The 13,909-nt window shown below is 44.2% G+C and overlaps 2 protein-coding genes across 2 annotated transcripts in view; one reads left to right on the top strand and one right to left on the bottom strand.

The window, feature by feature from the left end:
- Positions 1 to 11,536, top strand: part of asap1b (ArfGAP with SH3 domain, ankyrin repeat and PH domain 1b) — a 61,543-nt gene extending 50,007 nt beyond the window's left edge. Inside the window, exons 19-28 of the mRNA XM_080855256.1 lie at positions 132 to 247; positions 701 to 768; positions 1,424 to 1,531; positions 1,915 to 2,140; positions 5,057 to 5,275; positions 6,884 to 6,962; positions 7,197 to 7,261; positions 7,659 to 8,434; positions 8,657 to 8,779; positions 9,062 to 11,536. Of these exons, the coding sequence (XP_080711382.1) occupies positions 132 to 247; positions 701 to 768; positions 1,424 to 1,531; positions 1,915 to 2,140; positions 5,057 to 5,275; positions 6,884 to 6,962; positions 7,197 to 7,261; positions 7,659 to 8,434; positions 8,657 to 8,779; positions 9,062 to 9,136 (1,855 nt within the window). The 3' untranslated portion in view covers positions 9,137 to 11,536. The remainder of the gene's footprint in view (positions 1 to 131; positions 248 to 700; positions 769 to 1,423; positions 1,532 to 1,914; positions 2,141 to 5,056; positions 5,276 to 6,883; positions 6,963 to 7,196; positions 7,262 to 7,658; positions 8,435 to 8,656; positions 8,780 to 9,061) is intronic.
- Positions 11,537 to 11,905: 369 nt separating this feature from the next.
- On the bottom strand, positions 11,906 to 13,848 carry eef1a1l3 (eukaryotic translation elongation factor 1 alpha 1, like 3; the record flags this gene model as incomplete). The annotated part of the gene is made up of 7 exons (XM_080855250.1): positions 11,906 to 12,006; positions 12,110 to 12,344; positions 12,445 to 12,701; positions 12,830 to 12,980; positions 13,057 to 13,353; positions 13,441 to 13,620; positions 13,705 to 13,848. 7 exons carry the CDS (start codon positions 13,846 to 13,848, stop codon positions 11,906 to 11,908), a joined length of 1,365 nt encoding a protein of 454 aa, XP_080711376.1.
- Between the last annotated feature and the right edge of the window lie 61 nt (positions 13,849 to 13,909).

Genomic DNA, 13,909 nt, shown 5'->3' with positions numbered 1-13,909 from the left:
GACAAACCGTTTGTTGACCTCTTGGCCTTTTTTGTGTGTGTGTGTGTGTGTGTGTGTGTGTGTGTGTGTGTGTGTGTGTGTGTGTGTGTGTGTGTGGGTGTGTGTGTGTGTGTGTGTGTGTGTGCGCGCAGTGGGAACCTGGATAAGCAGACAGAGAGGGGGAACACTGCTCTGCACTACTGCTGCATGTACCAGAAACATGAATGCCTCAAACTGCTGCTGAGGGGCAAGCCGGCCACTGATATCAGTAAGACACACCACACACACACACACACACACACACACACACACACACACATAGACACAGAAACCAGAAACACACACAGTCGTCATACTATCTGTCTTTATACACATGCAATCACAAGACTATCTCCATATCAGAGACTCATATCTCTGTTTTCGCTCATCATAACGCTCAAAATCTTTCTCTCTCACTTCTGAGATAAGCAACATGAAACATACCGCAGGCACACACACACACACACACACACACACACACACACACACACACACACACAGTGAGATATTACACATACACATAACAATATTTCAATCAAAGTATACTCATATCTCAGCTATGTAACATGAAACATACACTCATACACAGGCATAAGCAGTTGCATCCATAGACCTACAGCCCACACATCTTAACAGCTTTCCCTGTGTCAGATCATCATACAATGTCTCCTGTGTCTTCCAGCCAATCAGAATGGAGAGACTGTGCTGGATGTTGCTAGGCGATTGAGGAACAGCCAATGTGAGGAGGCGGTAAGGATCACCTGGGTAGCCCATCTGAAAGGACCTGGCCTGCTCCCATCTTTCTTTCCTTCCTATTTTATTCTTCATTCCATAATTCATTTAACATTTTACCATAAGTCATAGGTGTCTAGATCCTATTAGTAATGTTGATGTTCAGAATATCAGTTGATGTGTTAACATGTTCAGTGATTTAAAAGACATGCTAATACAAATCAAACAAATGGACACATTTATGTAATGGCTCCTGTACATTAGATTTTTTTTAAATCCTCAGGCTGTAGTATAACATTTGAACACTTGGGGGCAGCAGCCCGATACTGAATCACCAGTTGCACATGTCTGCTCATGGAACGAACACTGCCGTCTTTACAACCTCGAGGCTCACTCCAGATACAGATAGCCAAACCCATGGTGTCGGTCAGCCATGATTTACATAGAGAGGTTATCACTCTACTGATACAGAGGAAAAACACATGGATGACGGTGCAGAAGCTTCATCACTGGCCCCATGCTAATGTAGACCTCACTTCTCTTCACACATCTCTCTTTAATGCAATTCTCAGGGGGTGAGACTGGGCTGCCCTCAAACCTTTACTCATTCGTGTGTGTGTGTGTGTGTGTGTGTGTGTGTGTGTGTGTGTGTGTGTGTGTGTGTGTGTTGCAGCTGGTGCAGGCTGCTGCAGGGAAGTTTAACCAGCACGTTCATGTGGAGTATGAGTGGAACTTGCGTCTGGAGGACCTGGACGAGAGCGATGATGACTTGGATTACAAGGTTTGTTCGTTCGTCAATCCCTGGGTTTAGTTGTAAATCTCACTTAAAAACTTAAATCATTACCGACACTTCAGACCAAGTTCCCCAGCAATGGCCCCTATCTTTTGTAATGTATTATTTTACCTTAGAAGACTCACTCCACTCCCACTGTAACAACAACCATCACCCGCACATGATGAAGCACACACTGATGCTTTTGCAGTTTCCGTTATCTACCTCGGCATACTGGCATACATGACAGAATACTGTTGCATTTATTAACTAGACTTTCATCATTTAAGCGCCTTGAGACACTTGTATTGTTATGGCGCTATATAAATAAAATTGAATAAAATTGAATTGAATTTAAGTCTGTCTTCCTGTCCTCCTCCCTGTCCCTGCAGCCGAGCCCCATAAAAAAGGACCGTTCCCCGCGTCCCCAGAGCTTCTGCCACTCATCCAGCCTCTCCCCCCATGACAAGCTCTCCCTGCCCAGCTTCCTGGGGTCGCGTGACAAGCAGCGCCTCTCCTACAGCGCCTTCACCAATCAGATGTACAGCGCCTCCACTGACGTGCCCTCCTCCCCTGGCACCGATGCCCCACCCCTGCCCCCTAGGAACGCAGGCAAAGGTAGGCGCAGGCACGCCAGTGGCCCAAGCCGACAAGATGCGTCTGTCTGACTATAGTGCAGCTAATGTTGTACATTACTAATGCAGAACATTCAGAGAAATGATTTAGGGAACTTAATTGTTCAGGCTTCTAAGTATTTTGAGGGAAGAATTAAATTAGGCTGATACTCAGAGAGAGAATACTTTTTCTGTATTATGCAAGATTGGAAGCAAGATGTTTTTCTTCCTTATGTAAGATTATTGACTTGTGTTAAAATGGTGTATTTATGGAGTGAGTCTCTTACAGTGCTACAGCCCTAAGCTCTCAGTGGAACTTGTAGACCTTTTAGAAACTTCTTTGACCGTCCCATGTCTTTATGTCTTTTTCTATTTCTACTTTCATTATACACCTCCCCTGCTTTCTCACATAGACACACACATATGAAAGGACACACACACACACACACACACACACACACACACACACACACACACACACACACACACACACACACACACACACACACACACACACACACACAAACAGACACACAGGAATGTCTTTGTGTCAATCAGAAAAACAGGAAGCAGGTGTCATAATGTGGGTTTGCACCAGACAACCTCCAGGATGGGTGAAGGTTCCTCTCCTGTCCCTCTGCCCTCGGCCATGCAAATCCACTGCCAGGCATTCACACCCAGCACCCAGCAGCCCAGCCGTCAGCCCACAGGCCAAACTGTGTGCAGTAAAACAATCAAAGGCTCCCATAAATTTACTCAGACAAGAGCTTGGTGTTCTCCAGCACTCCCTCCCTCCCTCAATCACACACACATACACACACACACATATATACACACACACACACACACACACACATTAACACACACACACACACACACGCACGCACACGCACTTATACACACACACACACACACACACACACACAGTGAGTCCATAGACATGCCAGATGAGCTATATCTCTTGATGTGGCAGTGTGTTAAATTGAACGCTGCCTTTGTGCTGCCTGTGATCAGGCTGAACAGTGTTTCTTTATGGGCTGTCGCTTAGAATGAACAGGCCCTTTTCATGTGTCACTTTCACAATGAGACAGCCCTTGGACACACACACACACACACACACACACACAAACAAACACCCTTCCGTCCACTCCTTCAACTGCCCTGTTCACTTTTCCGGCAGAGCTTCAACAGTCCATCTCAGATAGACAGCAAAGGCAATGTTTATGAGATGTTATAAGGACTGCCTTCTCTTTCTTGTCTAATTGCTTTTCCTTCGCTTCTTCTTTTTCTTTTTTTCTCTCTCTCTCTCTTGGTTTGACTGGACAGACTCCTTTTCTTACCCTTCTGAGTTCAACAGTTGCTTTCTTGTGTTTGGCGAAGTGTGCAGTATTTCCTTTACTGCACTGATTCTGCGGCTCACTGCTGCTCATCCTATGCCTTCCTTGTCTCATCTCGACCTGATTTTGTTTTTGCTGGGGTTGGACTAGCCTTTAATGAATGACATCTGCTCTCCCCTCTCCATCTATTTCTCCTTTTCTGTTTCTTTCTCTCTTTCTCTTTCTCTTTCCTTTTCCCCTCTTCCTCCTGCAGCTCCTTCTCTGGCATTCCTTGGTTCTCATTCGCACTACGCCACTCTGGCGAGCACGCGACAATACATCAGTGAATATTTCTCTTTTTTTCCCCGGTTTTGCTTGATACACGTTTCTCGTGCACTACACCACCTCCGCTGTGTCACCCGCTGTAGAACACTCGGATTGCATCATGGGTATAAACGGGTCAAAATGGGCATAGAAGTTGCCTGTGGTACATCCCCATAGCTTGGGAACTCATTGTGTTCTCTTAGAGATTGATTGATTGATTGATTGATTGAGTGTTTGATTGAGTGTGTTTGTTTTAACTGAAAGCTGTCCAGTGGGGGGTATTCCAAGTACGTGGTTTAGTGACAAACATAGGTAAATGAAGTCAGAGGAAGTGGTAAACTTCCTAATAGAAGAGCCCTATGGCTTTGTTTTGCTAGGAGAATGAGGCCATAGGGTTCTTCCGTTAAGTGGTTCCTCTGAGTTATCTTACTCAGGTTTGTCACTTAACCATGTACTTGGAATACCCCCCTGGACACTGTCTAGGAAATGGGCCAATTGGTTTCTGAACATGCCTCTTTAAGGTGTTCAGTTCAATGTGTTTCCTGTGGCTTTGAACCCCGTTCCTCAGGCGAGGCTTCATCCTTTGCTGGGGCGATGAAACACAACTTACTGTCTCATTTTGACCCATGTTATGGCTCCCTTACCCCACACTGCACTGCATCTGTGCTCATCCAGGGCTGAGCTCTCTCTTAGCCTATGCTGTCCGAACAAGGGACCATCACTAAATCACTAAATTACTATTAAATCAGTCTTGCGATGTTCCAGTGATTAAGGTTAGAAAAGGCAAGTTTTAGGTTAAATCTTGTGATCTCAGTGGCGTCCTGTTACTCAGCACTATTTTCCTTTTTTCTAAGTCATGTCTCCGTTTTCCTTGTGCTCATCCTCGTGTTATATGTTGTCTATGCTAGTATGAATGTTCAAATCCTCATTGTTTAGCTGTAGTCTGAACACATCTGTTGTGCCATAGGTTAGGAGAACCAGGCCTTGAAAACAAGGCCTTCGTATTCTCTCCTTGAACTCCTTCAGATAACCTCTAGATTCTTGTCCTGTCATCCTTCCTCCCTCCTGTTTTCACCCTTCGTTGTCCCCTCCTCTCCTCTGTCCTCCTCGCACCCTTCTTCCTTGTCTCCTTCCTCATCCCAGCCTCCTTCATGTGCAAGTGCCCATAACCAGTACCATGTGTGATTTGACTTAATGCCTAATGTGCCCAGACCCCCCCATACCATATCATGCATGTGTGTGTGTGTCATGTTTGTGCTGTGCTTGTGTCCCACCTTTAGCCACCCCTCCGTCTGGCCTGTCTCCCTCCACCCTCCCCAACACCACCCAGTCCCCTGGCGGGGGTAGCACCTCCACCCTGTCCAAGAAGAGACCTCCTCCCCCTCCCCCAGGGCACAAGCGTACCCTCTCCGATCCACACACCTCTCTCTCCCACACACCCCTGCTCAAAGGTGGACACCCCCAGGGTGAGCCTGTTGGGCTGTCCCCCAGAGAACCAGGTGATGCATCGTCTCTCTCTGATAAGTGTTTTTGTACAGGGCCCTAGCTATATTTAGGTTGGTGGTTCAACATTACTCTAGCGCGAACTATTTTTTAAATAAGAATAATTACATTTCACTGGAGGAAGGTAGATGAAGGTGCCGTTGTTGTTAAGTAGTAGAAAAGGGGAAGGCAAGGTAAACCGGTTAAAAAAAAAATTGAGAATGTCACCATAATTTACAGGCTGTGTTGCCGTTTCGAGAGGCATTTTTGTTTGGTCAGTTTAGCCTTCATGAGGTAAAAACTGTTTTAAAATCTTTCATTTCATTGTCTTTCTGTACTTTTGTAGGGATTCTCCTGATTCAACTGTAGGGGAGTCTTATTCAGCTACGCAAGGATAACGAGCTAGCGTGATTTGCAACATTAGCACATAAGCACATAATCATTGGCAGTCTTGGCTGCAACGATTGCCCTCTAACTGCTGTCAAGAAAGTCCATCTTAATCAGGATACATTTTGTGAGATGTAAAGTCCATCTTAATCAGGGTACATTTTGTAAGCTGCATGTTACTCATCATGGTGACATAATGGGTTATGCAACACCATCTTAACTAGCTTGCTAGCCCTGAGGCTAACTATGTCCCTTGACAAGTGTCAGCAAAGCAGAGTCATACACATGAGTCATTTCTGACAAATGACAAATGTTATGTGACTAGTGATTTGTTTAGGCTTTCTCGTCTAATGATAGCAAAACAAAGCTTTTACATTGGTTATTCACATTGGCTAAGCCACAACCCTTAGTTGTAGTTTACCTTTCATGGTTCTTGTGACTGTCCCATTTTTATTTTACATCAAAGTCGAGTCATTGTTGTGTGCTGTCCTCTCCACATGTGCATTCAGCAACCTGTTGGTGTGCCTGTTTTCCAAAATGTTTTGTTATGTGTATTGTTGTCCAGATAAATATCTTTTTATTTAGGAATAGCACTCCTGATTTGGATAGTTATTCGAAGAAGAAGCCTCAAGGCTTGCTCTATTTTTAGAAAATCAAACCTTCGCTAGAAATGTACATAATTGCTATCAGCTAAATGACAGCTCAGCCTTGCAACTCCCCCCTGAGCCGTGCCCTTTGACCCTTGCCTTGACACCCATGATGTGCATGAAGCCTGCAAAGGCTTCTGGGTAATTAACACCAGTGATTTCCAATTGTGGTCCTGAGGGCTCAATTGGATTTTCAGCTTCAAATGATTGACAGATCTAGTTCTGCTTCATGTAATGTACACTTTAACCGGTCTGTATGACAACTGATTGGGACCAGAATTGGAATACTGTTTTTTTTTTTTTCCCAGCATGCATTTTACCTCAGTTGACTGCTTATTCAGTATTGTGTTACCTACTTATTACGTATTTTTATGTTTTTTTTTTTTATTGTACCCAAACTAATTCCAAGCACATTAAAAACACTGAAATATAACTTTTAAGTAAGGCACTAGCAGGTGTTTAATGGCTGAAGTAATTCACTACACACACACACACACACACACACACACTCACTCACATCAAGTATAGCAAAGTTTTCACTATGACTGCAGCCATCTCCAAAGACGATTCCTAACAGTATTTTACTTACAGGGAGTGACTCTACACCACCACCAATCAATAAAATGTCACCTCACTCAAACAAGTTTGAGGGCATTCCACAGGAGCAAAGGTAAAGTACTGTGTTTTCAAGAAGAGGTACAGATGTGTGGAAAAAGCATCTCTCTTCCTCCTGAGTCCAATAAAACAAATTCCAAATGTCTAAAATCATAATAAAATAAATAAATTACAGTTAATTGTAACAAGATGAATTCCATGTGTCTGCAAGCCTTTGATTACAGATAGAATGCTCATAGTATTGTGCTGATACCATTAGTCGTCAACCCATGCTTTTGTTGTTTTTTAGCACTATGTCGAGCCACACTAAGTCTACACTTGGCCCAAGGGTTCTTCCCAAACTACCTCAGAAAGGTAAGCCCCAAGAGCCTGTGAAATCATATTTTAAGCTTCCCTTAAGCTTACCTGAATGGGGGTGGGGGGGGGGGGGGGGGAGGGTGGGAGGGAATCTAAGAACTTGAAAGTCACCAAAATGAGGCACTAGTCTCTCAAGGGAATTTTCTGTAAGCAGTTGTGATAAATGGCAAACGCTTGAGTCAGTGTATGTCTCTCCGTCTTGCTCCTTCAATTCCAATAGGCCTTGCTTCTAGCCATAAGAGAGCATCAATCCAACATTCTCTCACATTTAAAATAAGAATGTGAGAGAAAAATGGAAGTGTAGAACACTGTCTTGTCTAGCCATGCATGCACAAGCGGTTACCTGCTTCAAGGTGGACGAACTTCACATAATCTCATCTTTTTCACTCTACAGTGGCACTGCGAAAGACCGACACCATCCACCACATGTCTGTGGACAAGACCAACCAGCCTCATGAAGTCTTTCAAAAGTCTCCTGAAGTCTTTCAAAAGTCTCCTGACGTCTTTCCAAAGTCTCCTGAAGTATTTCCAAAGTCTCCTGAAGTCTTTCAAAAATCTCCAGAGGTCTTTCAAAAATCTCCTGAAGTCTTTCAAAAATCTCCTGAAGCCTTTCAAAAATCTCCTGAAGTCTTTCAAAAATCTCCTGAAGTCTTTCAAAAATCTCCAGAGGTCTTTCAAAAATCTCCTGAGGTCTTTCAGAAGTCACCGGACGTGTTCCGCAAGTCTTCAGAAGTATTCCCGAAATCACCACAGGCACCCGAGCCACCCCACAAGGTTGCGTTACCTGAAAAGCCTCATCTGAGTGACCTTCCTCCCAAGCCGCAGTCAGCAGACCTACCCCCGAAGCCTGGGGAGCTGCCCCCAAAACCGCAGCTATCCGACTTGCCCCCCAAACCCAACTTAGGAGATCTGCCACCCAAGCCCCAGCTGAAGGATCTACCCCCCAAACCTCAGCTTGGGGATCATTCCCCGAGGCCTGGGCCAGTGGAGCACCCCCACAAGCCACCTCCTGGGCAGATACCCCCAAAGCCGCAGCCGCCCGACTCACGAGCAGCTAATCAGCGCGGAGATACATCGCCGCACCCCACCCAGCCCTCCAGCGAGGACACCAATGGGAGTCCAGCGTCAGCTCCAGAGACGCCTGTCCCGTTGCCGAGAAAGATCAATGTGGTGAGTCGGCAGAGTCTTCTAAACCTGATATTGGTAACTTCAGTAAAGGTTCAGACAGGCCATAGTCTTGTTTTTAGAAAAGTTCACATAGACCATACCATGACCTTCAGAACACGTAATAATAAATGTCTTGTTGTATTGGTTGCATCCACAGAGTTGTATTTGGTCAAACATGTGTTTGTCCCTGCTGATGTCCTTTTGTTTTTTGTTTGTTTGATGCAGGCAAAGGCAAAAACTCGAAGGGTGAAGACCATCTACGACTGCCAAGCAGATAACGAGGATGAGCTAACCTTTGTGGAGGGTGAGGTCATTATTGTGACAGGAGAGGAGGACCAGGAGTGGTGGGTAAGTACATCTCCCTTGTCTGTTTCTAACAGCAGCACGCTCTAACAAGCACCCCCCCCCCCCATCTCATGGGCTCCCTGTTATGGATCCCTCTGGACTCCATAAAACATGTATAATGGTTGGCTGGACTTCATAGTCAGTACACTCGGCTCCTTTGGAGAGCATTAATGGAGCGGTTTTATGGGGTGTGATTGTGAGAGACATTGTAGATATTTGCTAATATTTACTAATTTACTAATTTAACATATTTGCACTTGCTAATTTTGCCTTCTCGCTTTTTAGATCGGGCACATTGAAGGGTACCCGGACAGGAAGGGAGTGTTTCCCATGTCCTTCGTGCACATCCTATCTGACTGACACCCAGACGATGTTGACCACCCCTAAAGGCCCCTCCCTCCAAACCTGGGTCTTTCCACCCCACACTCTGGTCGCCGAGGGCAACACTGTAAATAGCTGCTGAAGCGAGCATCACGATCAAACCGATATGGAATACACCAAGATAAACCCAGGACACCCAGCCCTCAGATCACTCTCGCTCACAAATTGGTGAAACTACCCCCCCCCCCCCCCGTACAAGATAAGGCGCCCATGCTGCATCTCCAATACTGGAGGTCTGGTGTGTGTAAATGTAGTCTGTGGACAAAGCTTGTCTGCTAATAAACAGTGTTCTCATTCCACTCCTCCTACTGTCTACAACAGCAGGTTGACTAGCCGGCAAAGCCCTCCGATCCCAGCACTTACCACACCAATCTTGCTTGTACGGTTACCAAGTGTGTGTATATATTATGAATGTACATATATAGGTGAGTGTGAACACGTGTGTGAGCGTGTGTGTGTTTGTATGTGTATATACTTGCCTGTGTTCGTGTATTGGGAAAAAAAAAAAGTGCATAATGAATTCATGTTCTTTGCCCTTCCTCTAACCACTTATGTGGGCCCAGTGTGGTTCTGACGGGTATGTGTGCAGTATTAGTTTGAACTGGATCTTCTGTTTGCTGTGATCCGATCAGTATGAACAATGAACGCCCACTTCGCCTGCCCCTGCGATGGCCTACTGGTCTAGTGGGACTCATAGTGTTTTTTGTTTCTGTTTTTGTTAGTTTGATTTCAAATGAAGCATCTCTCTTAACTTTACCACTATAGCACGTCCATGGATGAGATGTATGTTCATTATGTGTGTTTGTAGTTCTCGCTTGCTTTGTGTGTTTAAAAAAAAAAAAAGAAAAAAAAAAATCAATAATGATTTTGTGACAGCCACAGACTTCAGTACTGGAAAACAATTGAAGAAGAGGGAAAAAGAAACCTGTGAAGCCTCAAAGTGCAGGCTTACTACAGACACCAGCAGCGCACACACACACTCTGACCCAGAATCTGTTTTTCTAGTTGGCCCTGTGAAGTATTGCAGTGTATACACACAGCTCTAGGGTCAGTCCAGTAATCTCTCCCACTCACTTACTGTTTCTGGAATGGTCTCTCTCTCTCTGTCCTTGTTCATGCTACGTTTCACACTGTGTACTTTCCAGCCAGTTTCAAGCATTTATCTCTGAAAAGATTTGACTTCAACTAGAGAAGGCCAGGCAATCATACATTTGCCTTGCTTTATCTATCAGTGTTCTTAAGAGTGTCAAGTGTTTGAGTGAGTGGTCAAGTGCAAAACATTTTGCACTACTGACTATTTGTGAAGGAGTTTACATAGTTACATTGGGAGCTCACTGGCAATATAACATGACACCCCTAATTGTATTTTTTGTTGTATTTTATTAGGAGTGTTTTATCATGGGTCACATTTTTAGGGTCTTACAGGGCCAGACATCACGGTCACTACAAGAGTACACATTTGGAGGCCATGTTGGTAGTGGATGGGGATGCAGTGCATGACTGATGATCCATAACCCATAGGATAATGAACAGTCTGCATTGCATGTTACATTTTTTACCGGATCGCCAAAAATGATCGTCAAACCATTTCTACCCTATTTAATCAAGATTACATGGCTGTTTTCAGCAATATGTCAAATACATCATATGTATCATGAAGATGATCAGTCTTTTTAAAGTCACTGTATAAAGAACAGAACAGATGACATCCCCCTTGGTTTTCTACTGCCATGCATCACCTCACTTGAGTTCTAGTACAACAATATGCATTTAAAAACATCATTGAAGCACACAGATGAACTTCATGTACTAGAAAAATAATCATTGTGGAACAATTACACTTTGCAAATGCAGAATAGTATTAGCAATTGTTCACCTAAAACTGAATGAGATTATGGTAAAACTTATATGCAGTAAAACCCCTCAACCATAAGTGTTATGGCTTTTTAAAATATAATTGTGTAAGGAACAGTTTCGTTGTGACACTCATTGCTCCTCGGCTAAAAAAAATATCAGGGTTGATTTAACTTAAGTTGAGAGACCAGACCAATTGGTCAAGTTAATGTAAAATAGCCACATGATCTAAATGGAAAGGAAATTGTTTGTGCCGATGTCAGCTTGGCTGAAATGAGTTTAGAAATTGAAGTGCAATCGTAGCGCAGTTTAACTTGTCATGTCCATCTCAAAGCCTGAGCACGTAGTAGATGCATCCAAGAAACATTCTTGTATTTCATTTTGGGAGGTGACACAGCCATTCCCATGTTTTGTTTGCTGTAAAACTGGATTTCAATGTTTCAGTTCTGTTTTGACTTTCAATCTCTATCCATTCTTTGACTGCAGGACCATGTCTGATGCCCAAGCAGGTGAATTGATCCTATTATACTGATTAAAGACTTTATGTTGTAACTATTTTAGTTTCCATGGTATTTTCTGTGTATCGGTCTATAGGAAAATAGTATAGGCACACACACCATGCAACTTCAAAAACAGAAAATTTTATTGCACTCAACTTACAGTTAGTTTCAAGTCGGACAATTTCAATTACATTAGTAATTTACTAATGAGAGAACTTATTCCACAACTTCCTTGTGGTACTACTTTAAATCTAAAGTAAAATAGATATGTTACATCTTCACAAAATAAAGATTGAAATAAAACACTTCATTGTACAACTAAAATTGAACAGTTATATAAACACACATACAGAAGTGCTGGTAAACGAGGGAAAAAAAAAAAAAACTTAAACTTTTACACTTTCTGTGCCTTCCTTGGGTTTAGGTCAGCCTTCTCCACAGACTTGATAACACCAACAGCCACAGTCTGTTTCAGGTCCCTGCAGGCAAACCGACCTGAGGGGCAGGAATAAGACTAGAAGTCAGCGCTTTGGTTTCGGATTAAAAACATGTTTAGACCATAAAAACTACATTAGGGTGAATGAAACGTCAAGCTCACCTAAAGATGGAAACTGAAAGAAGCTCTCCACACACATGGGCCTGTTGGGGACCAGCTTAATTGTGGCGGCATCCCCAGACCTCAGCTGCTGTGGCCTGTCCTCGATCTTCTGGCCAGTGCGACGGTCCAGCTTGTCTTGGAGCTCAGAGAAGCGGCAGGTGACGTGTGCCGTGTGACAGTCCAGCACGGGAGAGTAGCCAGCCTGGATTTTCCCTGGATGGTTCAGAATGATGACCTATGGAGGAGAAATTTAAACCCATGTTAGAGGGTACTGCCAAGGACATGTCACTAAACGAGTTGCTACGAAATGAATCAGTTAGGATTTAAATATTTACCTGAGCAACAAAGCTGTTGGCTTCCGATGGAGGGTCGTGTGTGGCATTGCCAGCCACGTCTCCCCGGCGGAGGTTCTTTGACGAAACGTTACGGATGTTGAAGCCCACGTTGTGGCCCGGAAGAGCAGTCTGCAACCCCTGGTGGTGCATCTCGATGGATTTGACTTCACCGGTCATCCTTGCAGGGGCAAAGCTCAACACCATCCCAGGCTTTAGCACACCGGTCACAATCTTGCCCACGGGGACTGTACCAACACCTAAGGGCAGAGTTATCCACCTTTTAAGGTTTGGCTAAATATACTCAAATGTGCAGTTTATCAAAGACCTATTGGCCTTGTGAACATTGATGGAGTCAACTTAATTTCTGGACTTGTCCAACACTTGCCTCCAATCTTGTACACGTCTTGCAAGGGCAAGCGTAAAGGTTTGCTTGCCGTGCGCACAGGAGGCAGAATGGAGTCAAGAACCTCCAGGAGAGTTTTGCCACTTGCGGTGCCCTGTTTACTCTTCACCTTCCATCCTTTGAACCAAGCCATCTGAGTGGGGAAAGGACGTTTAATTCAGTTCATAGACATTTGCAGAAAAATAAATGTAACCCTTTTACAAAACTACCTTCTGAGATGGCGCAATCAGGTTCTCCCCACTCCAACCAGAGATGGGCACAAAAGGCACAGTGCTCGGGTCGTATCCAATCTTCTTGGTAAAATTGGTTACAGTTTTAGCCACCTCCTCGAAGCGCTTTTGACTGAACGGGGGTTCAGTTACGTCCATTTTATTCACGCAGACAATGAGTTGCTTGACGCCGAGTGTATAGGCCAGCAGCGCGTGTTCTCTTGTCTGACCATTGCGCGAGATTCCAGCTTCGAATTCCCCTTTGGCAGCAGACACCATCAGAAGAGCGACGTCAGCCTAAGGAATGGTTGGACATGGAAACAAGTGAACAAAGCTTAAAGTGCATTTACCACCAAAGGACCTTCCAAAAGACTCACTTCTTACCTGCGAAGTTCCGGTGATCATATTCTTGATGAAGTCCCGGTGTCCCGGTGCGTCAATTATCGTAATGGTATATTTGAGGGTGTTGAATTTTAGTAGGGAAATATCAATAGTAATGCCCCGTTCCCTTTCGGCTTTAAGTTTGTCTAGAACCCATGCATATTTGAATGACGCCTTGCCCATCTAGAGAAAAAAAAATTGTCTTGAGATTGAGATCAATTTGGAACATTGGCTAGAACGATTACACAAATAGAATAGAAGACAAACCTGTGCTGCCGCTTTCTCATACTTTTCGATGGTTCTAGGATCAACACCGCCGCATTTGTACACGAGGTGGCCTGTGGTGGTAGATTTTCCGCTGTCAACATGGCCAATTATGGCCAAGTTGATATGCATACGCTCTTTTCCCATTGTAACGAAGTAAATGCCCGGAGAGAACTTACATGTAACTATAGCTTTAGTTTGCAATGAC

This window comes from Sprattus sprattus (genome assembly GCF_963457725.1).
Source record: "Sprattus sprattus genome assembly, chromosome: 17".
Lineage (NCBI taxonomy): Eukaryota > Metazoa > Chordata > Actinopteri > Clupeiformes > Clupeidae > Sprattus > Sprattus sprattus.
Note: the sequence above shows the minus strand (reverse complement) of the source record. Positions and strands in the feature narration are given on the sequence as shown.